The 27,884-nt window shown below is 50.0% G+C and overlaps 1 protein-coding gene across 1 annotated transcript in view; it reads left to right on the forward strand.

Annotated features, from left to right (window-relative positions):
* The window catches only part of DNAJC2 (DnaJ heat shock protein family (Hsp40) member C2), a 321,120-nt gene that overhangs the window by 213,925 nt on the left and 79,311 nt on the right, over positions 1-27,884 (forward strand). Inside the window, exon 14 of the mRNA XM_086967334.1 lies at positions 17,239-17,339. Within this exon, the coding sequence (XP_086823460.1) occupies positions 17,239-17,339 (101 nt within the window). The remainder of the gene's footprint in view (positions 1-17,238; positions 17,340-27,884) is intronic.

Genomic DNA, 27,884 nt, shown 5'->3' on the forward strand with positions numbered 1-27,884 from the left:
TACTGTTCCGGGCGTATAATCATGGGAAGCAGTGGCTGAAATCGGACGGCCAGGAGTTAAGCAAAAAGAATTAGCATCTAGGTTTATCAGGGATAGTGGGCGGTATGAGTCACAAAGCGATGGGTCTTTGTCCGGTTTTAGGATAGTTATAATAATGGCCTCACGCATTGAGCGGGGCAGGCAGCCAGACTCCATGGCCTCCTGATATACGGCCAAGAGTCGTGGCGCTAAAAGCTCCTGAGTATTCTTTATAGAAGTTGGCCTTCAAGCCGTCTGTTCCGGGAGCTTTGTCGGCGAGAAGGCCACCTATGACCTGCTTGATGTCTTCCACCGTGAAGGGGGTCTCTAAATACTCACGTGAGCTCTGTTGAACCAGATTAACTCGATGGAGTCAAAATAGTCCAGCAAGATATCGTCCGGGGGCCTAGAGCTGATTGTGTATAGCCGCACGTACAAACCCCTCATAGTTGCCAGAATATCCGGTGATGAGCGCTGTTGCACCATCCATGGTGGCCAGTTCAGTAATAAACGGGGACCCTCTGGGTGTCCGCAATAGGTTGGCGGGCGTCTTACCCGGCCTACCCCCCTCCCCGTACCTACGCACTGTTGCATGTTTGTGTAAACATTTGGCCAGCGATGCAGTGCCCCCTTATCACCACCTAGAATGCCTCCCACAGTGCACGCTCCGTGGATACCGATCCAGTGTTGTGTTCGAAGTACTCTTTAATGTGTGTTCTGATACTTTCGCAGAAGGCAGCAGCTAGTAGTGCGTTCGTGGGCAGGAGCCACGCAAATGGCTGCTGATAGGGCTTCGGGACCAAAAGCGACAGAGCCACCAGGGCATGGTCAGACAAAGTCTGCGCGTAGTGAGTGACATTTTGAACCCAGATGTGTAAGTCTTTAGTCAGAAGCCAAAAGTAAATTCTGGACCAAGCCTGATTATGTGGTGTAATGCACGTCCCCTTGCGGGCCATGTGGTGTTGCACTCGCCATGAATCGACCAGAAAGTGATAGTCCAGTATGATACTGTTTAGGGCTTCCGCTGCCTGAGGGTGATGAGCGCAAGCCCCCGCTGCCCCCCCCCCCCCCCCCCCCCCCCCCCCACCTATCCATGGTCAGTGACAGAACTATATTAAAATCCCCACCCCAAATTATTGCAGCGTCTCTGAACGACTGCAAATCTGTAGGAAGAATGTGAGGTCATCCATGTTCGGGCCATAAGTTAACTACTATCAGTGGCTGGTGAAATAATGTCCCCTTTAGGATGAGATACCGACCTTCCGGGTCGCACAGCGCATGTTGTATTTGCCAAGGCACGTCTTCGTATTAGAATTGCCACCCCTCTGGAATAGTTAGAATAACTAACTGTGTATCTCGCTCCATCTGTGTGAGGTTAACCGCGAGCGAGTTGCCTCCTGGAGGTGGGTCTCCTGTAGGAGACCAATATCAACTGCATGTCTGACGAAATAGGATTGTACCAACCACGCCTTTCAGTTGTCGTTTAGACCCCATACATTCCAGGTCATGCAGGCGAGTTTAGACAGTTAAAGGTCATGCGGATCGGTAGGACATGTGTGTGTGTGTGTGTGAGTGAGAAGATCCTGTCCTGAGGCTTCCCAGGTCTCCCTGCAAGCGTCTGTGTCTGACATTATTGCGCCCTTGTGTGCAGGCCTCAATTGCGGATAATGTGGTGTGCCGATCGTCAGGTGACACATCAGTGGAAGGTTCGAGTGGTACTTAAACAAACAACAATCCGTAACTACCCACCCCACACCAACCCCTCCCCCCCCCATCCCCCAAATCAGGTTGTGCTTCCCTTATAGAACTCACTACACAACAAAGCCTTCGAAACATGGGGCAACAGGAAATCATCCCGTAAAGGGGTGGGGTTGACTGCGTACTGCCCTACCCGATAAGAACAGGGTGGCTGAGCATACTTAGTTTACTCTGGCTAAAGGATTCACATTATGGACAGTCATTAGGTTCCAAGGGAACTAAACTCATTTGGGGCAGAGCTTAACATACACAGGGGGTTGCTAATATTGCAACAGTCCCACAGCCGGGGTGTATGGACCCCTCCCCCCCAATCAGTCATTATCACGTAGCTGGGTGCTGGAGGAGGGAGAGGACGCTCCGTCTTGGCAGCGTTGTCTCCTGGCATTTTGCTTGGCATATTTCAAAGCGACCCTTGCTTCGCTGAATATCAGGGGTTTACCCCTGTGTGCACTCTGAGCTTTGCAGGATACATCATTGCATACTTCGTTCCCGTCTGTTGGAGCAGTTTTTTGTCTGAAATCAATTCTCTGTGTGCAGTTTGAACAACCTGGGTGAAATCAGGGTAGAGGGCAATTCTGTTCCTCTGGTATTGGATTTCTCCTTTCTCACTGGCTCCCCTCAAAATGTCTCTGTAGTGTAGCAGGCACGCCAGGATTGGTCTAAGCGCAGGCTGCGAGAGGGGGGGTAAGGGGGGGGGGGCTGGAGTCAGAGTGCGGTGAGCTCGTTCCACAAGAAACATTGAGTATAGTTCCTCCGTGCATATTTCTTTCAGCATTTTCTCAACGAAGTGCTCCATGTTGGTTATGTTTGTGGATGTGAGAAGGTGGCCTGATATGCAGTGCTCACTATTCTAGTGAACACTATGTATCAGTCCAGCAACCCTTATTGATGATTGGTTGTAAGTCAACCTTATAGACCAGCTATCCTAGTAGCGTGGATACGAGCAGTCTAAGGCTAAAGACTCGAGAGGGCGCGTTAAGCCAGCTGTTTACCACACATATACCCCTTGAATACCAAGTGAAAGGACACCACACAAGTGTTATGAAAATAAACAGTTATTTATTTAAAGATCACAACAGCCCTGTACTCTTTATGAGGACAGGGTACTAAGCACAAACCAAAACTCTTACAAAAATACTTAAGTTAGCACAGTATATACAAATGCCCGAGGGGCACGGAAAACCATATACTCTGAAAGTGGAATGCGAAATTCCTAGCAGGTAAGTACAGTACTAATAGCTTTTGGAATCGCTAGGACTTGACTAGGGAATCGTTAGATTATGTCTAGGAGGCCTAGGGGACTCGGGTGCAGTGTGTGCACTCTCACGCGAGATGCGGGACAAAAGTCTATGGTAGCTAGGAATTAGAAAGTTAGTGTTCTCGGGCGAACCCGACCTGGTAGGGAGAAAACGAAAGTAGATTCTGACCCTTGGATAGTGAGGCTATGCTGGGGCACCGAAATGCCGAAGTTACCTAGCCCAGGGGCTGCAGCTGCATAGGTCTGAAAAGACGTCGGGAATCCTCGTAGACGGACCAGGAGCCGGAAGAAAAGATGCTGGCCGGTGACCAGTGAAGAAAGTTCAGTCGGATCCAAGCCTGGATCTTGAAGATAGATGTCACCTGAAAGCAGAGGGGACCAAGTTCGAGACTACTAGCCAGTAGTCAGTGGGCACCAGGAGGGCACCGGATGGTAGCCACCTCGACTAGGTGAGTGGGTGACGCTTGACTCGAAGATCTCACGGACCAGGAGGCGTTGTCGGCGACCAGGATGGAGGATCGAGCTGTCCCACGAAGATAGAAGCTGTCGGCGTCGCTGGACCCAGGATTGGGCAACAAAGCCTTGGCAAATTCAAGCCCACGCGGTGGACCTAAAATGGCGTCTGGAGTGGACCAGGAGGGTCCGGGGTGCCTCTCTTGAAGAAGGAAGCAAAGGCCAGCCTGGAGCAACCAGACCAGCAGTCGTGAAGTCGTTGGGCGTCGTTCAGAGGGCCACAAGCCAGCCGGCTAGTAGCCAAACAACGCGGTGCACAGCAAACAGCAGAAGGGCCCCACGCAGATCGTGGAGATGCAGGGGGGCTGATCTTGGGTGCTGGAGCTGCGCAGGGTCGGGGCTTCTCGGACCCCAAAGCACTCACCAGTGGAGGACACGGTGGGCTTGCAGTAAAGATGTCGTGCAGTCTTGGCGATCGTCGGTCCCTTGAGGTCTCGTCGCACTCACGGTTCTCAGCTGGGCTGTAGAGGTGAGTAGAGGTCAGAGGTGCCAGGGAAGCCGGGTCTCGTCGAGCTGGGTCGTCGGATTCGTGATGAAGGACTTGCAGCAGACCGCAGTGTTCTTTAGGATGGTGCCTGCGGATGCAGGGTGACTACTCCTTAGCCACAAGGGAGAATCTTGAAGAAGAAATCGTGAAGTCCTTTCGAAGAAAGTGGTATCTTGATTCCAAAGATGATCTAATTTTAACAGGGGGCCCGCTCCCATCTTTATACTAAAAAAGGGGGCTGACCCGGTGACTAGGTCCTGCCTATGGGTGGGACTAGGTGGGGGGTGGTTACACCCCTCAGCCATGCCGGACTTCCCCAGGCCAGGGGCTGGTGTGCCCCTGGAACTGGTTCAGACCGGCCTATGCGTAGTGAGCACCGGGGTGCCACTCAGCAGTCACCTTCCTGTAAAGCCCTGCCTACCCAGGATACACAAAACCATGTCTGGGACGGTGCTAGCACCGCCCCTGACAGGAAACCCTTTGTCCAGGCTCCCCTCGCTGGAAGGACTCCCAGCTGCAGGGGGTCAGACTCGTGTCTGTGGTGGCAGCATCCATTTTGTGGAGCTGAGGCTTCAGTTAACTTTAACCGGGGTTCACAGTTACATACATGTCGTGTCCCTCTAGAAGGGTGGAATGCTAACCCCGTCGCCAGAATTGGCGAGGGGTTAGTATTCCAATTCGTATGACACCTTACTCGACATGTTTTGATAAAGCAATACCAAAGATAGCATTTAACCGCGAGGATTATAATGCACTTAAGAGTATATGGTATGCGATATCATGGAACAGCTATTAGGACTTGATTCCGCAAGCTGCAGACAGGCTCAGCTCATGCCAGAGCACCATCTCACACGATTCCAAGCACTCTGCCTTCAGGATTGTCAAGGCCTGCCATAGGAGTGACTGATAGGAATCTGTGTGTCCATTTTAGGGTTAGGTATAGGTATACTACACCTACAGCAAAGGGTGATTACACGACTTTGCCCCAGCTGTCATGCAGCCAGTTGTGTCAAATTTAGGAGGCCAGCCAGGGGTGGCACAATACGTGCTGCAGCCCCTGGCAGCCCTGGGTACACCTATGCCCTGAGTTACAGGGTCTGATAAGGTGGCCCAGTACCAATTGGTAGATGCACCTAGGGTACATGAGGTAATTTAGAAAGAGAACAGCCAGGCTGTGGGTCTGATTGGCAGGCCCACAGCCAGAGAAAGTCGTAAACCAGTGAAACAAAAGCAAAAAAAATCTGGGTGATCATAGGATTGCAGACCCTACTCTCCTACATGACCCCCCCCCAAACTTTGGGACAATAAGCTAACCTTGACCAGGTGAGTCTTCTTGTTCTAAGTGGAAATATCTGGAGAGCCCATCGGCATTGCCATGATCAGTACCAGGTCTATGTTCCACTGTAAAGTCCATCCCCTGTAGGGAAATGGACCACCTAAGCAGTTTGGGGTTTTCACCCTTCATCTGATTTAGCCACAAGAGGGGCTTATGGTCGGTCTGAATCTTGAAGTGAGTGCCAAACAAGTATGGCCTCAGCTTCTTCAGGGCCCAAACCACAGCAAAGGCCTCCCTCTCAATAGCTGACCAATTCTTCTCTCTGGGGGTCAGCCTTCTGCTTATAAAAGCAATGGGCTGATCCTGACCATCAAAATTCAGTTGAGAAAGAACAGCTCCCACACCCAACTCAGAAGCATCTGTTTGGACAATGAATGGTTTGGAGTAGTCTGGACTCTTAAGGATAGGTGCTGTGCACATGGCCTGCTTTAGGTCATCGAATGCTTTTTGACAGCCTGCTGTCCACTGAACCTTTTTTGGCATTTTTTTACTTGTCAGTTCATTTAATGGTGTCACAATGGAACCATAGTTCCTGACAAATTTTCTGTAGTATCCAGTCAGGCCCAAGAAAGCTCGAACCTGAGTCTGGGTGGTTGGAGGAGCCCAGTCCCTGATTGACTGTATTTTGCTCTCCAGTGGCTGAACCTGGCCTCCACCTACAAGGTGGCCCAGGTATACAACCTGTGTCTGCCCTATCTGGCACTTGGTGGCCTTGATAGTGAGGCCTGCTGCTTGCAGAGCCTCTAACACTTTCCTCAGGTGGACCAGGTGATCCTCCCAGGTGGAGCTAAAGACAGCAATATCATCTAGATATGCTGCACAGAAGTCATCCAGCCCAGTAAGGACTTGATTCACCAACCTTTGGAAGGTGGCAGGTGCATTTTTCAGACCAAAGGGCATTACCACAAATTGATAATGCCCACCAGGGGTTGAAAATGCTGTTTTGGGCTTGGCATCCTCAGCTAACCTGATTTGCCAATACCCAGCTGTTAAGTCAAATGTACTTAAGTAGTTGGCAGAAGCCAATCTATCTATAAGTTCATCTGCCCTTGGTATTGGATGGGCATCAGTCTTAGTGACTGCATTGAGACCCCTGTAGTCTACGCAAAACCTCATCTCTCTCTTACCATCTTGGGTGTGAGGCTTTGGCACTAGAACTACTGGACTAGCCCAAGGGCTATCTGAGGGTTCAATGACTCCCAATTCCAACATTTTCTGCACTTCAGTTTTTATGCAGTCTCTAACATGATCAGGCTGCCTGTAGATTTTACTCTTGACTGGCAGGCTGTCACCAGTGTCAACCTCATGGGTGCACCAATTGGTCTGACTGGGTGTCAGAGAGAACATACGTCTGAAAGACTGAAGAACCTGTTTACAGTCTTTCTGCTGATGTTCAGAGAGGCTGCCACAAAAGACAACACCATCTACTGACCCATCATCAGGATTCTGAGTGAGCAGGTCTGGGAGAGGGTCACTCTCTTCCTCCTGTCCCTCATCTATGGCCATGAGCAAGCTCATGTCCTTCCTGTCGACATATGCTTTGAGCCTGTTGACATGGAGTACCCTATGGGGACTCCTGGGAGTTCCAAGGTCCACCAGGTAGGTGACCTCTCCCTTTTGCTCAAGGATTGTGTGGGGCCCAGACCATTTGTCTTTGAGTGCTGCTGGGGCCACTGGCTCCAGCACCCACACCTTCTGTCCAGGCTGATAAACAGTCAGGACAGCCTTTTGGTCATGCCAAGCTTTTTGAAGTTCTTGACTGGCCTTAAGGTTTTCTGATGCCTTCTCCATATACTCAGCCATCCTGGAGCGGAGACCAAGTACATAGTCCATTATGTTGGTTGCAGGCTTTTTGAGAGGTCTCTCCCATCCTTCCTTCACCAAACACAAGGGGCCTCTCACAGGATGCCCATACAAAAGTTCAAAAGGGCTGTAGCCAACCCCCTTTTGTGGGACCTCTCTGTAAGCAAACAGAAGGCAGGGCATCAGGACATCCCATCTACGCCTGAGTGTTTCAGGTAGTCCATGAATCATCCCTTTTAGGGTCCTGTTGAACCTTTCAACAAGCCCATTGCATTGTGGGTGATAGGGTGTAGTGAATTTGTAATTGACACCACACTCCTTCCACATAGCAGTTAAATAGCTTGACATGAAGTTTGCACCTCTGTCAGAGACAACCTCCTTAGGGAAGCCCACTCTGGAGAACACTCCAACTAGGGCCCTTGCCACCACAGGGGCTGTGGTGGTCCTAAGTGGAATAGCTTCAGGATACCTGGTGGCATGATCCACTACCACCAGTATAAACTTGTGCCCTGATGCTGTCTGGGGTTCCATTGGACCAACAATGTCAATCCCCACTCTTTCAAAGGGCACCCCCACCACAGGCATTGGTATAAGGGGGGCCTTTGTTGTGCCACCTGACTTACCACTGGCTTGGCAAGTGACACAGGAGCGACAAAACTCCTTGGTATCCTCATTCATGTGAGGCCAGTGAAAGTGTGAGACAAGCCTGTCCCAAGTCTTTGTCTGGCCTAAGTGTCCTGCTAAGGGAATCTCATGGGCCAAGGTAAGTAGGAAACCTCTCTGAGACAAGGGTACAACCAGCCTCCTGGTCATGCCAGGCTTGGGGTCTCTTGACTCAGTGTACAGGAGTCCATCTTCCCAGTATACCTTGTGGGCACCTGTGGCGTTCCCAGCAGCCTCAGCAGCAGCCTGCTGTCTGAGGGGTTCAAGAGAAGGGCAGCCTAACTGGTCCTTCCCCAGGTCTTCCCTTGAGGGTCCCCCTGAACCCAAGAATTCAACTTGATCAAGTTCAAACTCTCTAGGCTCAGTTTCCCTCAATTCCTGCAGGTCAGCCTCCTCTGAGACTTGATCCACAACCTGGGGCAAGGGGGAAGGCACAGCCTTAACCCTACTGCTCTTTTTCTTGGAAGGTGTCTGGTCCATTGTTCCAGGATCCAGCACCTGTTCAGTGGGGCATCTTCTGGCCTGTGACCTAGTCACAGCAAACACATGTGCTGGCAAACCTAACATTTCCAGATGAGTCCTCTGCTCCACTTCTGACCATTGTGATGACTCCAAATCATTGCCCAACAAACAATCCACTGGGAGGTCTGAACTAACTACAACCTTCTTTTGGCCAGTTACCCCTCCCCAGGAGAAAGCTACAATTGCCATACTATGATTGGTAGTGACATTGCTTGCATTGGTCACCAGGAATTCTGTACCTGGCATGATCTGTCCAGGGTCCACAAAGCTAGGTGTCACCATTGTGACACTGGCACAAGTGTCCCTATAGGCCTGAGCCATTTTTCCATTAATAAAAGGTGTCTGTCTGTATTTGCCCAAAGTATTGGGACTTATGTCAGGGGACATATCCATATCCCCTGTACTGACAAGGACAGCCTGAGTGAGGGTGCCAACTAAGTTGTCACTCCCCTCAGAACCCAGGGTTAACCCTACTAAACCCTTGGGAGGTGCACTACCACTGCTGGCTGTACTAGGGGGCACAGGTGCCTTAGGGGCTGCAGTGGCAGGAGTCTGCCCTCCTCCTTTCTTGGTGCACTCACTAAACCAGTGAGTTTTACTTTTGCAGTATTGGCACCACCTTTTAGATTGGCCTTCTTTCTTCTTTTGGGGAGCCTGACCCCCACCCTCTTTGGGTTGTTGGGGACCTGTCGAAGACTTCTGGTCATTTTGTTCCCCTTTCGAATCCTTACCCTTCTGGTCTGCTTTCTTCTGACCACCTTGATTCTGGCCCTGGTTCTGTTTAACTCTTGTTCTAACCCATCTGTCTGCCTTCTTTCCCAATTCTTGGGGAGAGGTCAGATCTGAGTCAACAAGATGCTGATGCAACGACTGGTTCTGACAATTGTTTAAAATTTGCTCTCTCATCATCAAATTGTACAATCCTTTATAATCAGTAACCTTACTGCCCAGCAACCAGCCCTCAAAAGCCTTAGTGGCACAATCTACAAAGTCAGCCCAATCTTGAGACTGAGTTTTCTGGGTATCCCTGAACAGCACCCTGTACTGCTCAGTGGTTAGGCCAAACCCATCAACCAGTGCATTTTTCAAGACTTGGTAATCATTAGCATCCTCCACCCTTGTGGTGAGGAGCTTGTCTCTTCCTTTACCCTCAAAGGAGAGCCACAAGATAGCTGCCCACTGACTTGGGGGAACACCTTGCACAGTGCAGGCCCTCTCCAAAGCAGTAATCCATTTGTGGATGTCATCCCCTTGTTTAAAGGGGGGCACTATCTTACCAAGGTGTTTTGTATCAAAACTCCTTTCCCTATTGCTAGGTACAATGCTGCCACCAGTGGGGACTGTCCCACTCAATTGTTGCTCTCTAGCAAAGGCAAGCCTCTCTTTGGCCAGGGCAAGTTCTTCCCTTTCAATCCTCAGATTGGCTGCCTTTTCCTTAGCTTCATACATTCTCCTCTGGGGAGATGTCATTCCCCTTTGAGAGGAACGTTGAGAGCCATTGGTATGAAGGGATCGGATAGAGCCTCTTGATAGAGATCTATCTCGTCCATTCCCAATGTTAAGCTGACCTGAGAGTGGCCCCAAGGGTCCCCTAGTGCCCATCTCATGTCTGCTTAAGTTGGACCTGGTTAGTCTGCTGACTTCTACCTGTTCCTTTTCTGCCTCATCCCCTGATACCAAATCATCATCCTCATCATCAGCATCATCTGCTTCCTGAAGAGGATGGTCCTGGGCATCAAAGGGACCCTGTAAGGAGGGCATGTTGCCATCTGAATTAGAAGGGTCTGGGTTACCAGCCCTCCTTGCATCATGAGTCTCTAAGAGACCAATCAGAAAGGCAGTTGTGGGGTTAGACCCCTGCTTAATCTTCCTAGAGGTACACACTTGTCGTAACTCATGGAAGCTAAGCGCAGTATATCTTGAAGGGATGACCTGTGGAGGGTCAACTGACACAAGGGGAACCTCAGTGTTTCCTCCTTTGTCCGACATACTGTTTCTAGTGTGGTGTAAGTGATGCACCTACCTACACTATGTGTTTACCTACTGATCCCTTGCTAAGAGTTGCAGCCAAGGTGTGCTAAGCCTTGAGGAGCTACAACAGCTGGTTCAGTAGAACTCAGAGTATTCTAAGCTTTAGTTATGTGTACCTAACAGTACTTATGTGATCTTTCAACAAGATATTCTTAGGATACGTGTGGTAAAACAACAGCAAGCTCAAATCCCAACCGCTGCTCACCAATGTGAGAAGGTGGCCTGATATGCAGTGCTCACTATTCTAGTGAACACTATGTATCAGTCCAGCAACCCTTATTGATGATTGGTTGTAAGTCAACCTTATAGACCAGCTATCCTAGTAGCGTGGATACGAGCAGTCTAAGGCTAAAGACTCGAGAGGGCGCGTTAAGCCAGCTGTTTACCACACATATACCCCTTGAATACCAAGTGAAAGGACACCACACAAGTGTTATGAAAATAAACAGTTATTTATTTAAAGATCACAACAGCCCTGTACTCTTTATGAGGACAGGGTACTAAGCACAAACCAAAACTCTTACAAAAATACTTAAGTTAGCACAGTATATACAAATGCCCGAGGGGCACGGAAAACCATATACTCTGAAAGTGGAATGCGAAATTCCTAGCAGGTAAGTACAGTACTAATAGCTTTTGGAATCGCTAGGACTTGACTAGGGAATCGTTAGATTATGTCTAGGAGGCCTAGGGGACTCGGGTGCAGTGTGTGCACTCTCACGCGAGATGCGGGACAAAAGTCTATGGTAGCTAGGAATTAGAAAGTTAGTGTTCTCGGGCGAACCCGACCTGGTAGGGAGAAAACGAAAGTAGATTCTGACCCTTGGATAGTGAGGCTATGCTGGGGCACCGAAATGCCGAAGTTACCTAGCCCAGGGGCTGCAGCTGCATAGGTCTGAAAAGACGTCGGGAATCCTCGTAGACGGACCAGGAGCCGGAAGAAAAGATGCTGGCCGGTGACCAGTGAAGAAAGTTCAGTCGGATCCAAGCCTGGATCTTGAAGATAGATGTCACCTGAAAGCAGAGGGGACCAAGTTCGAGACTACTAGCCAGTAGTCAGTGGGCACCAGGAGGGCACCGGATGGTAGCCACCTCGACTAGGTGAGTGGGTGACGCTTGACTCGAAGATCTCACGGACCAGGAGGCGTTGTCGGCGACCAGGATGGAGGATCGAGCTGTCCCACGAAGATAGAAGCTGTCGGCGTCGCTGGACCCAGGATTGGGCAACAAAGCCTTGGCAAATTCAAGCCCACGCGGTGGACCTAAAATGGCGTCTGGAGTGGACCAGGAGGGTCCGGGGTGCCTCTCTTGAAGAAGGAAGCAAAGGCCAGCCTGGAGCAACCAGACCAGCAGTCGTGAAGTCGTTGGGCGTCGTTCAGAGGGCCACAAGCCAGCCGGCTAGTAGCCAAACAACGCGGTGCACAGCAAACAGCAGAAGGGCCCCACGCAGATCGTGGAGATGCAGGGGGGCTGATCTTGGGTGCTGGAGCTGCGCAGGGTCGGGGCTTCTCGGACCCCAAAGCACTCACCAGTGGAGGACACGGTGGGCTTGCAGTAAAGATGTCGTGCAGTCTTGGCGATCGTCGGTCCCTTGAGGTCTCGTCGCACTCACGGTTCTCAGCTGGGCTGTAGAGGTGAGTAGAGGTCAGAGGTGCCAGGGAAGCCGGGTCTCGTCGAGCTGGGTCGTCGGATTCGTGATGAAGGACTTGCAGCAGACCGCAGTGTTCTTTAGGATGGTGCCTGCGGATGCAGGGTGACTACTCCTTAGCCACAAGGGAGAATCTTGAAGAAGAAATCGTGAAGTCCTTTCGAAGAAAGTGGTATCTTGATTCCAAAGATGATCTAATTTTAACAGGGGGCCCGCTCCCATCTTTATACTAAAAAAGGGGGCTGACCCGGTGACTAGGTCCTGCCTATGGGTGGGACTAGGTGGGGGGTGGTTACACCCCTCAGCCATGCCGGACTTCCCCAGGCCAGGGGCTGGTGTGCCCCTGGAACTGGTTCAGACCGGCCTATGCGTAGTGAGCACCGGGGTGCCACTCAGCAGTCACCTTCCTGTAAAGCCCTGCCTACCCAGGATACACAAAACCATGTCTGGGACGGTGCTAGCACCGCCCCTGACAGGAAACCCTTTGTCCAGGCTCCCCTCGCTGGAAGGACTCCCAGCTGCAGGGGGTCAGACTCGTGTCTGTGGTGGCAGCATCCATTTTGTGGAGCTGAGGCTTCAGTTAACTTTAACCGGGGTTCACAGTTACATACATGTCGTGTCCCTCTAGAAGGGTGGAATGCTAACCCCGTCGCCAGAATTGGCGAGGGGTTAGTATTCCAATTCGTATGACACCTTACTCGACATGTTTTGATAAAGCAATACCAAAGATAGCATTTAACCGCGAGGATTATAATGCACTTAAGAGTATATGGTATGCGATATCATGGAACAGCTATTAGGACTTGATTCCGCAAGCTGCAGACAGGCTCAGCTCATGCCAGAGCACCATCTCACACGATTCCAAGCACTCTGCCTTCAGGATTGTCAAGGCCTGCCATAGGAGTGACTGATAGGAATCTGTGTGTCCATTTTAGGGTTAGGTATAGGTATACTACACCTACAGCAAAGGGTGATTACACGACTTTGCCCCAGCTGTCATGCAGCCAGTTGTGTCAAATTTAGGAGGCCAGCCAGGGGTGGCACAATACGTGCTGCAGCCCCTGGCAGCCCTGGGTACACCTATGCCCTGAGTTACAGGGTCTGATAAGGTGGCCCAGTACCAATTGGTAGATGCACCTAGGGTACATGAGGTAATTTAGAAAGAGAACAGCCAGGCTGTGGGTCTGATTGGCAGGCCCACAGCCAGAGAAAGTCGTAAACCAGTGAAACAAAAGCAAAAAAAATCTGGGTGATCATAGGATTGCAGACCCTACTCTCCTACAGTGGACTCGAACACCAGTTACGCAAACTTTATTACGTCGAGACCTCACTTCTAGGTCTTCATTGTGCGCCTTGATGACCTGCAGCACCTTGTCGATCTGTAGCAGGTGTCCTTGTGTCTCCTCTTGTCTATCCTCAAAGTCCGATACCCTGGTTTCAAGTGAGTCAAGCCGGGCCTCGTGCTTGTCTACTTTCTGGGATACCTGGTCCATTCTTTGCACCAATGAATCCAGTTTGGTATCGATTGTTCGTAGGCTACCTCTTACCTCTTGCATAACGGCTCTGATGTCGTAGTCTTGTTCCGTATCCAGCTGCGATTCGGGCACCAACGTTATTTGTGTGGATTTGGGGTCCTGGAGATGCCTGGTGCATTTCTCAAAGGAGATATTGGCCTGCTTGTCTGCTTTTCCTATGGTGGATCTCCAAAGGCGCCTCAACAACCCCCTTGCTCTGTGACAGTGAGATTTTAGCTCCCTAGATCACACCAAGGCGACATGGGGGGATGCCACAGCGGTGTGCGACACAGGAGTCAATGCTGCCAACACCACTAGCCCCTCTGCCTCCTGTCTGGCGAACACTGGCGCTATTCAGAGTGGGACCAGCACTTTGCAGCTCCTGATCAGGTCAGTCTTTCGGGGCACCGGTGCTCAGGGTCCAGTGGTAGCTCCGCACAAGGCAGGCCAGCAGCCACAAGCAGATCTGCCTCGTACACCCACACACCAACGACAGAGTCTATGGCTTCTGCTGCCTGGCAGTGAGGGTGTTAAGCTGCCCCCCCGGGAAAGCCATCACCAGTCTCGGCGCGTCGTCCTTAGGCCTCCCCCCTAGGGCAGCGCCATGTTGACCCCCCTCCACCGCACGCACCTCTCTCGTGGCCACAGAGGACGCCGATGACGCCAATGCCCAGCAGGTGAAGAAAGGGGGAAGGCTGCGTCTTGGCTCGAAGACCAGATCAGCCGATATCCTGCTTAACGAAGTTGGTGGGTCACGACAGCTGCATCAGGTAGGCAACAGCTCCCCACTATGTTGTTCCAGGCTTGCCCCGTACGTGCAGCCAGCAGGATCATCAGTGCAGCTGTACTTGTGCAGTAGGGGAGCAGTCTAACTCCCGACACAGCGAGGGGCTCGCCAGCTTGGTCACTCTCGCGTCAGTTGCCCTTGCCTCTCCCATGCCCGGCTACTCACAGAGATCACCGTAGGGTGGAGAGCGTCCCTCGGCTCATGGTCTCCAGTCTGGCCACGTTGTCTGTGTGCGCTAAGCTCTGGGCCCCCACCATCAGGCCGAGGCAGTGTCTGCTACACCCACACATGGTCCCGGGTGGAAGGTATGCCAACCTCCGGAAACTCGCCGCAGTTCCCAGTAGTGTCGCCCAGATCACGGTGTTCTCCACAGCCCGCCTGCTCAGAGCAAGCCGCAATCTCGCCATGCAACAGTGTGCCAGCGCGGATCTGAGCACATCAATTTGTGCAGCAGGGGACACACCTGAATATGACTAGGTGTGCGCCCTTGGATCAGCGGCCAGAAGAAGGATTTCTGTTGGATGTTGTGCTCGACCGGCAGAGCCACTCGGTTAACGGGCCATCTTGCTGCTTGGCTCGGGCACGCCCCCCCCGGTTTTTAGATATATTAAATTGCAAAGAGTATTTTCTTCTAAATATCCTGGGGTCATTGTACTGATAACGTGCCTTTTAAAAAGCATTACCATCATTCAATGAGACCTCTGTTGAAAGACTTATGGGAAAATGTTGTTCTGTTATTAAGCATGGTTGCTCAGGATTATTTGGAGAGCACACTCTTAATTCTAATCGCTGATATTTTGAAGGGAACCCCTTAAAGTAAGTATTAAACATGCTTCTGCCATTCTGCCATTGGTTTGGTGCCTTATCTTTAGAATTGGGGCTTCCTCTGTTCATGCAGAAATTTAAATTTCGGGCATTTAATATTTAGTAATTTTAACTATGCACAATGTCAAATCTGTGTCAGAAGATTGTTTAGAACACCTCTATGTAATGAAAGGCAGCTGACGAAATGCAAGGCATACAATTTGTACCCTGTGGAGACTTATGGCTAAGATGATTGCGGTGTAGATGCAGAGAGGTGGCCCGATTGTGCTTTCAACAGAGCTGATGGTAAGCGCTAGAATCCAAGAATCATCACACCTTGTTCCAAGTTCTTCTTGATCAAGGTAGGGAATGCTCTGAAGAGTACTACAAGGGTTCCTGTGAGACCAGGGCTGTTATCTGCAATGCATGTGGCCTCCCAGAGATGCGGGGACATTACCTGAAGACTGCGCAGTTTCCTGGAGAAGCTATAGGTCTACATAGAAGCCTGCCTGCCTGCCTGCCTACTCAGAGTGAAGAAGAGTGGTTGACTCTGCAGGAGAGACTAGCCACAAGGCGAAGCTCAGCCATATATTTCTGTCATGTGTAAGACCCAGAAAAAAGCTGACTAACACAGGAACTAAGGCAGTACTGACCCAAGCTTTGTGAGGTTAACTAGTCCTCCTGGGCTATTCATGTGACGACACTACAAGCCAGAACAATGTGTGCCGTCTTATGTTTTCGTAGACTCGTTCTACTGCTTCCCAACGTGTGGTGTTTGCTGTGAGAATCTGCACACAGCTGGGAGGCTGCAAATACCAAAGACAAGCACCCACCAATAGATTCAGGCTGTTCAAGGGAGGGTGCTGTCTTCAGTATTGTGCTACCGAAGATGATGTCTCCAATGCAGTCCTGCTGAGGGCACTGTCCATTGCGCTGCACCAAGCTCATGTTCATTGAGCAGAAAGCACAGGGTCTGATATCAAAAGCGTGAGAGATTGTCTTGAACAAGCAAGGATAAACCTGCTATTAGGAAGTTGCCATTGGCCAGCATGAGCTCACAAACTGATAGAACTACGCCTTATCCGACTTGGTAATAGCTTACAGTACTCATACCTATGCCAAATCTTTGCCTAGGACCACATCTCTGATAAATACCGTTGTAACTGGGGTCACTCTAACACTGGCATAGGACACAGTTGATGCAGTGAATAACTAGACTATGTACCTGAACCCAACGACAAACTGTGCGGCATTTCATGTTGCTGTGACATTAAAGTACTTTCCTTTTACTAACAGAAGCACTGGTTGGGACAGTGAATTATTGTGTCTGTTGCTGGACAGTTTGAGGTCTAGGTATCTGCTGCCCACAATATCTCTCTGAGAAGACTTGGACTGCTCAGCCTCTCTCACTCAAGATTAAGTTGGTTAGAATTCAAGCAGGTGCAATGGGAGGGTTGAGTTGGATAGATAAGGGATTTAGTTGAGGGGTATCCGGTGCCTTATGGTAATCTGCTGATTCCTACTTGGCAGCCTCTGCAAGTCATGGTGAGGCCAAGTGCAGTAGATTGTCCCTGCAGCTGACTGGATTGAAGCACGGTTTAAGTGCATTCATTAGGTCCATCCAACTTTGGTCACTCTGTTGTGAAGATCTCGCCTGCCAGTATTAATTGTATTTGTCTTTATCACTGCACCTGTCGAAGGACTGTATCCTATATGACAAACTATACTTTTAGAATTTTATCTCAGGAGGTGGAGGAGTTGTGGGAAGAGTGATGGAGAGAGTCTGTATTCCACATCTTTATATTCTAATTCCAATGAGAGTGTGAACTACTTAATTTTAGTTGAGCACCTTTTTGGGATGATAGTTTTGTGCCATAAGAGTACACTTAAAGCATGTTATTTTCCATTTATTGATACAGGTGTACTATGTCCATAAATCATAATAATATATGTAGGTAATTGTCATTTTTCTAATATTTTAGTTTATCAGTTTCTTTATTCTATTTTTATATATTTCCATTGTGAATTTACCACAAGCGAACTATATATTGTTTCCTAATACTCTGGTATATTTGTTATCTCTTTTCTCATCGTAGATGGGAGGTCATTGCCAATTACATGAACTTACATTCAACCTCCGGAATAAAAAGGAATGCTAAAGATGTCATTAGTAAAGCGAAGAGCCTTCAGAGACTTGGTAATTTTGTTACCTCCGTTTTTTCTAACATTGTGCTCAAAACAGGTTTTGTAAAATAAAATCAAAGTACTCGAAATAATAGCTTTAGGTGTGAATTGTAGCGACTTTGGTTGAAGAGCAATGGGGTTGATATCAGATATTGAAATCAATTGGGAAAGATGACCTATTAAAAGGTGATTACTATTGAAGGCATGGGCTATGAAGGCGGACCTTCACATGCTTCGCTACAAACCACTGCCAGAGTGAAAGGTTATAGGTCTGCGCGGGATAATATTACCAAACATAAGTGGTACTTAGCCTTGTGAATGCTGCACTGTGCGTGGTAATGCTGAGGCTAAGGTGATGATGTAGCTGTTAAATAGTTGTGTAGATTAGTGAGGCAGAATATGCTGCTATACATGCTGAACTTGATAAAATAATCCCCCCAAAAAGGTAAAATCATGACTATACTGTAAATGAAGATAAAATTTAATGTAAACTAAATTAAAAATGTGGTTGAGACATGCCTTAGGTGTTCAGCCTGCTTGTTGTCTAGTAGTGGTATAGTCCTATTAGATAGAGGTGACATTTGGCTGCATTTAAGCTAGCTTCCCTTAGCATAGGAATTAATTCAATCCTGTATTTATAAGTTTTGAATTTTTATGGGGCAGAAAAAACCTAGTCCTGACAGGAAAGTATTTGTCATATCTGTTAATTTCAGATGGAATTTAGGTATTTGAATTGTTCACATTTTGCATATTGCTTATTAGGCATTGTTCTGATTAAGCGGGTTTATGGATACAAATTTATATGGGGAGGGAGGTTTTGTTTTGTGGTGATGAATTTACGACCGCATTATTAAAAAAACAAATTGCATGGAATAAATGCCAGAGCTTGGAAATGTGTACGCATTTGTAAACAAAAGGGGGTTTTGCAGTAGTTTAGATTAAGAAACAAGATCAAAGTGACATGAAAACACAATTTAAAGGTTGTACTAGGCTGAAAAAGAGCATTTAGCAAGCAGACACTCTTCCAATTTGGATTTGTTTCCAATATGTAGATATGTTTTCTACCGTTTGCCTACTCAAAGTACTACAGACATTGGCAATGTGCTGGTATAAGGTAATGCTGTTAACACTTCTAATGCTATTACTATTAAAAGTTAACTCTGCAGATACCAGCATAGTAACCATTTAAAAAGGCATGTGCCAGACTTTGTCAAAAGCTTGGCAATTACAGGTAAAAGAAAAGGCCTGCAGCTCTTCTGTAAAATGAAGGTATTTAACTCGTAGACATTTGTGATGAAATGTGAATAACATTGGTTAAAAGTTAACAAATTGTGACTAAAATAATAAACTACGAAGTGTCCTTTCAAGAATCTGTTTTCTGCTAGTCACTATGAACTTGCTGTAGGCTACTCTGAAAAGAAAAAGAGAAATGTAGAAACAATGTTAATGTATTGAAGATATCAAATAAGGACATCTTTTAGCATATCACCAAAACTTTGGCATTAAAACCCTATGTCAAAATTACCATTTGTGACAAGTTTGCACCAGATTTACCTCCCAGTTTACAGTTGGTTGTTGCAAGTAGGAAACTGTGCCCACAAGCTACTACTGGGGAGTTTGTGTACACACAATTCTGTAGTAGGGGATCTCTGTGTATAGTCATAATCTAGTGAATAGTCCCGCCCATGTGCGTGGACCCCGGCAATCAAAAATAATCTCTTAAGGTGTCAAAATAATGCAGAAACTGCAAAGACACTTAAGAGAGAATTTAAAGACAAATAATGCAGCCTATATCCACAGGCTACACTGTCCAGTACTTCAACTAGAATTTCCACCAAAAAAACACCACACACAACACAGCCTGCAGTTTCTACCATAGAGAAACTTGCCTCCCCCAGTCAAAGACTCTGGAATGATAGAGAGGAAGGTAGGGACAGACAAGCCCCATAGGCTGCCATTATGTGGCTTAAATAGGATACTGTGCCTTTAAGAGAACTTTCCAGAACTTCTCCCAGTATCCCAGAATGCATAGCAGGTCCCTCTTACTTCAGTTCTTTTTTCCGGCTCCTGCTTACAGGACCCTGGCATTGAGCTCTCCCTTTTTCAAGGGTTTATTTAATTCGTTTTTGCACTTTTAACTTTTAAAAGTGTTGCTGTTACTGCTTGGTGTTCTCTTCTCACTTTTGTGCTGTTTTTAGGCGTTTTGGGGCTCCGAAATGCCTGGCCTTTTTGTCAAGTGCCCAGCATGTGAGAGGAAGAAGGCCAAAAGCGACCCCCATGATGTCTGCATCGTGTGCCTTCCAGAAGATCATGGCCCTGAGGAGTGTGTTATCTGCCAGCAACTTTCTGCTAGGACCCTCAGGGACAGATTGAAGATCAGGCTGGCTGGCCTGGAGGATAGGCGCCAACGTGCTGCAGGTGGGTCTGGGCAGCCTGGGAGGGATCCCTCTGCCTCTGCTGAGGCCCCTGGGGGGCTCCCCAGGGGCAGGAAGTCCAGCCAACGATCCCATTCTCCGTCGGCGTCGATGGCATCGACGACGGCGTCGAGAGGGATGACGACGGCGTGCTCCCCTTCTCCCCGGGGCTCCGGGTCGAGACGGCGCGACGGCTCGACGGCGAAGGAGAAACCGACGTCGAGGCCGCCGTCGACGTCATCGTCTTCGTCGACGTCGAGGTCATACCGACGCCGAAGGCACAGTGACGTACATCGACGCTCGCCGTCGAGGCGGCGCCGACGCTCGCCGTCGAGGCGACACAGTCGGTCGTCGTCGAGGCGACACCGTCGATCTCCATCGCGGCGACGCCGCCGATCGACGTCGAGGGGCTCCTCGACGTCGGGAACATCAAGGCGACGGCGGCGCTCGTCGTCGAGGGCGGACCGCCCGACGTCGAGAGGACGCCGAAGGTCGACGTCGAGGAGTCGGCGTTCGACGCCGAGGAGGAGGCGGTCGACGCCGAGGAGACGGCGCTCGACGCCGGAGTCCAGGAGACGTCATTCGACGCCGGAGAAGCGTCGTTCTGCGTCCAGCAGACAGCGGTCAGCGTCGGGGAGCAGGTCACCCGCTCCAAAACGGCGGAAAAGGGACTCTAGTCCCAGAAGTCACGCTGCTTCCAGCGGTGGTCGCAAGAGGAAGAGGTCGCCTGCGGATGGGGATGGATCTCCGCGCCCCTCGCCTGGAGGGACACCGGGCTCGGTGTACTCGGAAGTGTACACTCCGTCCCGGCCCAGGACTCCGACTCCTCCCCCCGTGCCTAAGGAGGACCCTCCGCCCAAACCACCACTGCCTTCAGAGGACACTCCTCCACCTCCGGTCCCTCCGCATGGGCCCGCACCGCAGCCGAAGGTTCCTCCTCCGAGGTCCACTTCCCTGCCGTCCCTGCCTGCTCCTCCCAAGGGGACTCCGAAACCGAAACCCCGGGAGGAACCGAAGACGCCTCGTGATGAGCCAAGGAAGACCCCTCCGCGCAAACCGAAGGAGCGCCCACGGGCTGGCAGGTCTCGCTCTCGCTCTGGGCGGAAGGACAGATCGAGGCACAGGTCATCCACGAGATCGAGGCACCGCCATAGGAGGCGCGAGTCTCGCTCTCACACGAGGTCCTCTGGGACCAGGGATTATTCACCTACCCTATCGGGGTCTCCGGACACCAGAGTGTCCCCGATAGATGACCTGGTGGCCTTTCAGGACGTACTGTTGCGGGGCGCAGCGAAGCTCGGCATCTCCCTGACGGTGCCTACACCGAAGACATCGGTCATCTTCGAGACGCTGCATCAGAGGCATCTGTCTCGTCCTCTCCTGCCCCTGGTGCCGGGCCTGGAAGAACCTGCTATGGCTCTGTTTCTCACCCCGGCTGTGACGAGGGCGGCCCCTTCGAGATTACTTAAGAAGTACCGAGCTCCCGAATCGGATCCGGCCTTCTTGAGGGCCGAGCCTCCACCTGACTCCGTCATCGTCACGGCGGCCCGCAAGCAGCATGCCACCACCCCGACCTCCACGGTTCCCCCGGACAAGGAATCGAGATGGATGGACTCGGCAGGAAGGAAAGTTTGTGGTACTTCCGCGACCTCCATGAAAGCGGCGAGTGCCACGGCTTTGTTGGGTCGCTACGACCGCGCCCTCTGGGACTCCCTTGAGCGCTTTGCGGAGCATTTGCCCCGGGAGCAGCGTGAAGACTTCACGGAAGTCCTGAGTGAGGGGATGCTGGTGGCCAACCAGATAATCAGCGCGGCTGCGGACTCTTCCCTGTTGGCGGCTCACGGATTTTGCCACGGGATCAACCAGCGGCGTCACGCATGGCTCCGGCTTACGTCCCTGAAACCGGACGCACAGCAGAGGGTGGCCAATCTGCCGTTTTCCGGTGAGACCCTCTTCGGGAAACATGCCGATGATGAAATGGCCCGCATGAAGGCGGAGGCCGAAACGCTGACGGCTGTGGGCCTGGAAAAGCCCAAAGAGACCAAGAAGCAGTACCGCCCCTTCCAACGGCGGTTCGGCGGACAGGGCCGAGGTCGAGGACAGGCCTCAGGACACTCCCAGCAGCAGCAGCAGTTCCGGAAGCCGTTCCAGAAGCGGCAGAGGGGCAGGGGAGGCCAGCAATCGGCTCCGGCGCCCAAGGGCCAGGCGGGGCCTAGGCCCTAGGAACTTACTTCCCCCGGATCCGTTACCCACTCCGGTAGGGGGAAGCATCCAACTTTTTCTGGCAGAGTGGAGAAAAATTACTCAGGACAAGTGGGTGCTGAATATTGTTTGCAATGGATACAGTCTTCGGTTCACCAGCCCTCCTCCAGCTATTCCCCCGGTCAGCTCGCAGTTTCAGCTGCGCGAGCTTCAGGCGGAAGCGGATATCCTGTTGAGGAAACGGGCGATAGAAGACGTACCTCGGTCTCAGAGAGGAAGAGGTCTGTACTCCCGGTTCTTCCTGGTTCGCAAGAAGGACAAGAACGAGTTCAGGCCCATTCTGGATTTGCGACAGGCAAACAAATGGATTCGCAGAGAAAAGTTCCGCATGCTGTCGTTGCATCAGATTTACCCTCAGTTGCAACAGGGGGACTGGCTTTGCGCTATAGACCTACAGGATGCTTACTTCCATGTGCCCATTGCACACAAACACAGGAAGTTCCTGCGGTTCCAAGTCAGCACCAATCACTATCAATACACAGTACTCCCATTCGGACTGAAGTCTGCGCCGAGAACGTTCTCGAAGTGCATGGCGGTGGTAGCAGCACACCTGAGGAAGAACAAGGTGTTCGTCTACCCGTACCTGGACGATTGGTTGATCAAGGCATCCTCCTTCTCGGAAGCGCGAGCACACTTCCAGAAGACGTGCGTTCTCTTGAACAAGTTGGGGCTGCACATCAACATGGCCAAGTCTGTCCCGACTCCGGTCCAATGCATACAGTACTTGGGAGCCTCCATCAATACGCTGTCAGCAAGCGTGTCTCCTTCGGAAGAGCGACGATTATCACTCCTTCGAAAGGCTCAGGCTCTTATGACGACTCCATCTACAACAGTGAGGACGGTGTCTTCTCTACTGGGATCGATGGCCTCTTGTATCTTCCTGACGCCACACGCACGGCTGCACATGAGACCGTTGCAGGAGTGCTTGGAGGACCAGTGGGATCAGAGGAAAGGATCTTGGGACGACAGGATTCGGCTGTCGCTGCATGCTCTTCAGTCTCTGAAGTGGTGGTGTTCGGCGGAGAATCTCCTAAAAGGGGTTCCCTTTCACAAGGACATACCCAAGCAGACTGTCGTGACGGATGCGTCTCTTCTGGGATGGGGAGCGCACTCCGGGACTCTACAGATTCAAGGCACGTGGTCACCGATGGAGGCCACGTATCACATCAATTTCCTGGAACTCAGGGCTGTTCACTTGGCGCTGAAGGCCTTTCTTCCGTCCTTCCAGACCAACTCTCTGCTTGTACAGACGGACAATACCACCACGATGTATTACCTCAACAAGCAGGGGGGCTCGAGATCGCGCACCCTGTCTCAGGAGGCGCAGACGATCTGGCACTGGCTTCTAGCCAGAGGACTGTCGATAACGGCCACCCATCTGCCAGGTGTGCAGAATGTTCAGGCAGACGCACTGAGCAGGCTGCTTCAGGAAAACCACGAATGGGTCATAAACGACGAAGTACTAGGAGAAGTCTTCGCAAGGTGGGGAACTCCAGACGTAGATTTGTTCGCCACCGCCGAAAACAGCAAGTGCAGAGACTTCGCCTCCAGGTACTTCCAACAAGGGACGCTGGGGAATGCGTTGTGGATCAACTGGACGAACAGCTTTCTGTACGCCTTTCCTCCCATTCCCCTGATTCCGGCGGTGCTCATCAAGCTGGCCCGATCCAGGACTCGGATGATACTCATCGCCCCGGAGTGGCCCAGGCAGTGGTGGTTCACGGACCTACTTCACCGGTCTCTCCTTCCTCACATTCGGTTGCCGTGCAGGCCGGACCTTCTCACGAAGTTCGGGGGACGGATGTTACACCCCAACCTCTCGTCTTTGAGTTTGGCGGCATGGCTCCTGAGATAGTGCAATATGGCCATCTGAATCTGCCCGATGATTGCATGGACATACTGAAGGAGTCTAAGAGACCTTCCACTCGGACTTCATATGCTTACAAGTGGAAGAGGTTTTGTATATGGTGCCATTCTAAGGACCATGATCCTACTACCTGCAAGGAAGATGTCATCCTTCCTTATCTTTTACATTTGGCGCAGTCTGGCCTTAATGTCCATTCCATTAAGGTACATCTTGCTGCATTGACTGCCTACAGGAAATGCCCTTCACAGACTTCCTTTTTCCAGATCCCTGTGATCAAAGACTTTCTGGAAGGTTTGAAGAAAGTATTCCCTCCTGTCAGGCTTCCTTCGCCTTCGTGGGAATTGAATGTGGTGCTGTCCAGATTGATGAAGGAGCCTTTTGAGCCTATTCATAAGGCTTCGTTGCAGCACCTGTCCTGGAAGGCGGCGTTCCTCGTGGCCATTACATCGGCCCGCAGGGTGAGTGAAATTCAGGCGTTGTGTTGTAATGAACCTTATACTGTATTTCATGCTGCTAAGGTTGTTATGCGTACTCACCCTAAATTTCTTCCCAAGGTTATTTCTGATTTTCATATCAACCAGACTATAACTTTGCCTACGTTTTTTCAGAACCCTTCATCCCCAGCGGAGAGGTCTCTCCATTCCCTGGATGTGAGGAGGGTCTTGAAATTTTATCTGGATAAAACCAAGGATATTCGTAGGTCTGACCAGTTGTTTGTCAATTATGGATCGGTCAGGACGGGTCTTGCGACCTCTAAGCAGTCCATCTCTAGGTGGATTGTGTCCTGCATACAATTGTGTTATCAGAAAGCTAATAAGACCTTAGGGGGTAAGCCTAAGGCTCATTCCACCAGGGGCAAAGCTGCCACGACGGCTCTGCTCCGTAATGTGCCGTTTGCTGAAATATGCAAGGCAGCCACTTGGAAGTCGGTTCATACCTTTGCTAAGCATTACTGCCTGGACACTGACGCCAGGGCAGACGCTCAGGTTGGACAGGCTTCGCTGCGGAATTTGTTCGCACAGTAGTGGCGTTATGTATTATTCTCCACCGCCGCTTTGGTGTGGGGATGGGCTTGCCATTCTATTCACTAGATTATGACTATACACAGAGATCCCCTACTACAGAAGGAGTAGTTTCTGTCCTGTAACTCCAGTTCTGTAGTAGGGGTATCTCTGTTATAGTCATAAGCGCCCGCCCTCCTCCCCGGTGGAGATTGTTTCATCATACAAGAATGCGACAGGTCTGGCGTGCTTCGCCTTCAAAAAGAACTGAAGTAAGAGGGACCTGCTATGCATTCTGGGATACTGGGAGAAGTTCTGGAAAGTTCTCTTAAAGGCACAGTATCCTATTTAAGCCACATAATGGCAGCCTATGGGGCTTGTCTGTCCCTACCTTCCTCTCTATCATTCCAGAGTCTTTGACTGGGGGAGGCAAGTTTCTCTATGGTAGAAACTGCAGGCTGTGTTGTGTGTGGTGTTTTTTTGGTGGAAATTCTAGTTGAAGTACTGGACAGTGTAGCCTGTGGATATAGGCTGCATTATTTGTCTTTAAATTCTCTCTTAAGTGTCTTTGCAGTTTCTGCATTATTTTGACACCTTAAGAGATTATTTTTGATTGCCGGGGTCCACGCACATGGGCGGGACTATTCACTAGATTATGACTATAACAGAGATACCCCTACTACAGAACTGGAGTTACAGGACAGAAACTACTCCTTCTTCTGTCTGTTCTTTTGTGTGTTGTGTTTTATGCCGAACTTGGAGGATTGTAAATTGGAGAACACAATTTAATTAAGTGTATTCTGATGGATTTTTCTACCTGCTGAATCTTAACTTTTAGAATATCCCCAGGCACCAGACTGAAACCAGATATTTTTCTTAGCAGTGCTCTCAAGCGCTGGTTGGTGGTAGGAACCATGTAGCTCTGTGGCACCCTAAACGGGATGGAGTAGAGCAGCATATAAACACCACCCATAGTCGCTGTTGTAAATTCTATATTGTTGCACCTGCTGATGTGGCTCTAGAGCTGCGCTTCCACTTTGTCTGTCTTCTGATGGTTTCCATATTCTCCAACAGTGTGCTAGGGAATGATGTCCCCACAAAAAGCTTCAAGTCATGAGCGACTGCAAGAAGCCGATGTTGGTGAAAACCCATATGAGGTATGTCTCTGGTGCTTAGGCTCAGGGCATGACTCCAAGACATGTCAAGTGAGTACTCGTGCACCCAAAGACATTCCAACAGGCAGGCAAAACTCTGTCACTGAACACAAGAGCTTGTGGTCAGATCATAGGTCGTACTCCGAAGTTGCGGGACCGGGGTCAGTCCCAGTTACATGTCATGGCTGTTCGAGCAAGAGGTCTGTTTCTCTGTCATAGGCTTCTGATAAGTCGAAGTCCAGGCATAAGAAGACCAAAATAAAAGGATGTCAAGATAAAAATCACATCCGTTTGAAGCCTCCAAAATCAGAACCAGTTCCACAGTTGGTCCTGACTAACTTCAAATTTCTCAGGCAGTAGTCTGCTTCACAGTAGACAGTGTGCTTCCAGGAGCCCATGCACCAGATATTTGGCGTGATTCCAGCTCCTTTAGGCATACTCTCAGGCCCTATGGAGCTGCAGGTGTCTCCAGTAGTGATGGTGTTTGTGGGTCTGGACCCACTACCAGGTCTGTGCCAACTTGGTAGAGATACCATTGGTGGTTCCCCATTCACTAACACCGACTAAGCGCCAGTAGAAGACCTTGTGCCAACATTTGCCCCAATCTAGACTTATGTTGCGCTATGAAATTACAAAACTGAGATATTTTGCTCTAATCCGAGATTTGTGCATCAGTGTCATTACCAGCAGAGACTTAACTCTTTTTTTGGCTCTTATTCCGACCCAGTACAGGAGGCACATTTGACCACTCAGTACACTGATGATTATGGGGACTGATTTCTCCACATCAATACAATAATAATGCATAATGTCTAGACCTGCAAACTAAGAGTGGGCTAGATACATCTGAAACAGATCTTGACTCGCCACAGGGATCACAAACAGAGTAAAATGCCTTCTTTGCATTAGTAATTCAAGAGCACCTGAGACGCTATAACTTCAGTTTCCCACCACTAAGATGAAAACAAGCTTTCTAAGGTTCTCCAGCCAGAGCCTTCTTCATCTGAGCCATTAATGCCATATAAGAAAGCCTGTACTGATGCCCTTATGGCTACACGGTCCAAACCATTTTCCTTTCCACTAGTCAGTCAACCTGTGTCTCTACGACATAGACCTGTTCTTGGTTGTCAGGGCTTTCTTACTAAGCATCCTACACCGGAAGCCGGATTGTGCAGCCCCCAACAAGTAATTTCCAACCAAACCCTGGATCGGAAATCCAAGAGAATAGATGCTTTCTGGGAAATATTGTTTTCATCAGTGAGCCATATCCTTAGAACTATCAGTGTGGTTTGATTATTAGCAGGTACACAAGTCTATTATGGGACATGGCCAGCAACATCTTGCTGACTGTCCCAGAGGACATCCGGGCTTAGCTGTCCAAGACGATACAGAACGGCCAGCATGTGGCAGAATATGTGCTCTGGTTGTCCTAGATTCTCCTGACTGCATTGACAGAGCTATTTGCACTACTGTCATGCTCAAAGGCATACCTGGATGAGGTCAACTGGGATTTCTGTAACCTGCACATATCTCCATGGATATGCCCTGTGGCGACTCGATGCTCTTTGGATGAAAGGCTGATTTGGTGCTAGAATAATAAGTTGCCCCACAGCACGATTCTTGGAATTGATGCCTGCGGAGCCATTTTCACCATTTCAGTAAATTTAGGGGTTACTCCAGGGGTGTAGCTTGCAGGCAACACTAACCCACTCAGCCGATTGTACCTCACACTGCCGAGTCCTTTCGGGCCATAAATGTGGCATAGGTAGAAAATAACTGCTCTGCAGGGACTATTCTTCAGTTCTTCCTCCCATGCTGCAGTGGTTACTAATCCACCAAAGTTGCCCCTGATTATTTATG

The sequence above is a fragment of the Lissotriton vulgaris genome, chromosome 1_1 (assembly GCF_964263255.1).
Source record: "Lissotriton vulgaris chromosome 1_1, aLisVul1.2, whole genome shotgun sequence".
NCBI classification, from domain to species: Eukaryota; Metazoa; Chordata; class Amphibia; order Caudata; family Salamandridae; genus Lissotriton; species Lissotriton vulgaris.